This window comes from Neopelma chrysocephalum, unplaced genomic scaffold (assembly GCF_003984885.1).
Source record: "Neopelma chrysocephalum unplaced genomic scaffold, ASM398488v2 Primary Assembly neopelma1_94978, whole genome shotgun sequence".
Taxonomy (NCBI): Eukaryota; Metazoa; Chordata; class Aves; order Passeriformes; family Pipridae; genus Neopelma; species Neopelma chrysocephalum.
The window spans coordinates 1-1,952 of record NW_020923680.1 but is presented as its reverse complement, the minus strand read 5'-3'; the positions used below and the strand labels follow the sequence as shown (position 1 = coordinate 1,952).

The following is a 1,952-nucleotide window of genomic DNA, read 5'->3' as shown; positions in this document are numbered from 1 at the left end:
CCTTGGGACAGCTCCAGCACGCTCAGTTCCTCCCACTCATCCTCCTCCGGGAGCAAGGCCTTCACCCCCAAGCTGGGGACGCTCCTGTGTTCCCAGTCCGCCAGTGCCAGCTCTCTGTCGCTGTCATCTTCCCATCGGGACAGCCAGGAGGGTGTGTAGTCTTCCCAGGCGGAAAAGTCCTGGCCCAAGGAGTCTTCATCCTGGCACAGCTCTTGGCCAATGGGGTCCTCCCAGTCGGACAGGAGTTCTTGGTAGTTACTGAATTTTCTTTGGGGCTGCACTTTCATGCTGCATTCTTCCAAGTTGGTCACTTCTGGGGAGCTACTGCCTTTTCCGTGGCATTGCTCTTCCTCGCTGGAGTCCTCCCAGTCGGACAGTTCTTCGTGCCTCTTGACTTCTTGGGACTGCTCTTCCTCACTGGAGTCCTCCCAGTCGGACAGTTCTTCGTGCCTCTTGACTTCTTGGGACTGCTCTTCCTCGCTGTATTCCTCCTGGTCGGGCAGTTTTTGGTAGCTACTGCCTTCCCCTTGGGACTGCTCTTCCTCACTTGGGTCCTCCCAGTCGGACACTTCTTGGTAGCTCTTTACTGCTCTGTGGGACAGCTCTTCCTCGCTGTATTCTTCCCAGTCAGACACTTCTTGGCCTCTACTCTCCTCTCTATGGGACTGCTCTTGCTCGAGGTTTTCTTCCCAGTCAGACACTTCTTGGTAGCTCTTCACTCCTCTGTGGGACAGCTCTTCATCACTGTATTCTTCCCAGTCAGACACTTGGCTGCTACTCTCTTCTCCTTGGGACTGCTCTTGCTCCATGTTTTCTTCCCAGTCAGACACTTCTTGGTAGCTCTTCACTTCTCCTTGGGGCTCCTCTTCCTCACCGTATTCTTCCCAGTCAGACAATTCCTGGGAGCTCTTGACTTCTCCAGGGGACAGCTCCTGCTCAATGCACTCTTCCCACTGGGACATTTCTTGGTATGTGCTGATGTCTTCTTGGGACAACTCTTGGTCTCCCTCATCTTCCCACTGGGAAATGTCTTGGTCAACGTAGTATTTCCAGTCTATGCCCTCCCCAGGGAAGGGCCCCTCGTCAGTGTCTTGCACTGCCAGGACTGAGTCCCCTCCTGCTCCCTCCTCCTGCTCGCTGAGGGCCTGGGCTTTCACCTGGGAAGGTGAGGGGCTGCTGGGGGAGCAGGGGCTTTGTGGGGCAGGGACTGGGCTCTCTGTCCTTTCTGCTGTAACTGTTGTTACCGTGTCTGTATCCATGGTTTGTTCCAGATTTCTCTGTTCCTCTGGCTCCTGGTGAGATCCCTGGATCTCAAGCTCAGGCTCGCTCAGGATCTCACGGGTGATGGACTGGTCTGTGTCCAGCAGGGCCTTGCTGCCCTCTGAGGGGCTGTGTGGGGCAGGGACCGGGCTCTCTGTCCTTTCTGCTGGAATTGTTGTTATCATTTCTGTAGCCGTGCTTCTTTCTGGGACCCTCTGTTCCTCCGGCCAGCAGCTGAGCACACGCTCGGCCTTCCTCATGATCTCCCTGAAGAGGTAAAAGGCCATGTCCAGCAGATCCTGGGTGCTCTCTGGGGGGCTCTGCAGGGCAGGGTCTGGACTCTCTGTCCTTTCTGCTGTAAGTGTTGTGACCATGTCTGTATCCATGGTTTGTTCCAGGTTTCTCTGTTCCTCTGGCTCCTGGCTGGATCCCTGGATCACAAGCTCAGCCTTCCTCACGATCCCACACGTGATGTACTGCTTTGTGTCCAGCAGGGCCTCGCTGCCCTCTGAGGGGCTGTGTGGGGCAGGGACCGGGCTCTGTGTCCCTGCCCATGGCACCTGCTCTCTGAAGGCTGCAGAACCTTCTGCCTCTTCTTCCTCAGGAGCCAGAGGCCCCTGGGGCTCCTCCTCCTCAGCAGCTCCGGCCGGGGCAGCAGCTGCCGGCTCGGCGTCCGTGGCACTCACCGGGGC

At 57.2% G+C, this 1,952-nt stretch overlaps 1 protein-coding gene across 1 annotated transcript; it reads right to left on the bottom strand.

Annotated features, from left to right (window-relative positions):
- Positions 1-8: 8 nt before the first annotated feature.
- Positions 9-1,949, bottom strand: LOC113980692 (trichohyalin-like; the record flags this gene model as incomplete). Its single annotated transcript, XM_027707897.1, has 1 exon — positions 9-1,949. A coding segment is annotated over one exon (1,941 nt), but the record flags the coding sequence as incomplete, so codon positions are not given.
- Between the last annotated feature and the right edge of the window lie 3 nt (positions 1,950-1,952).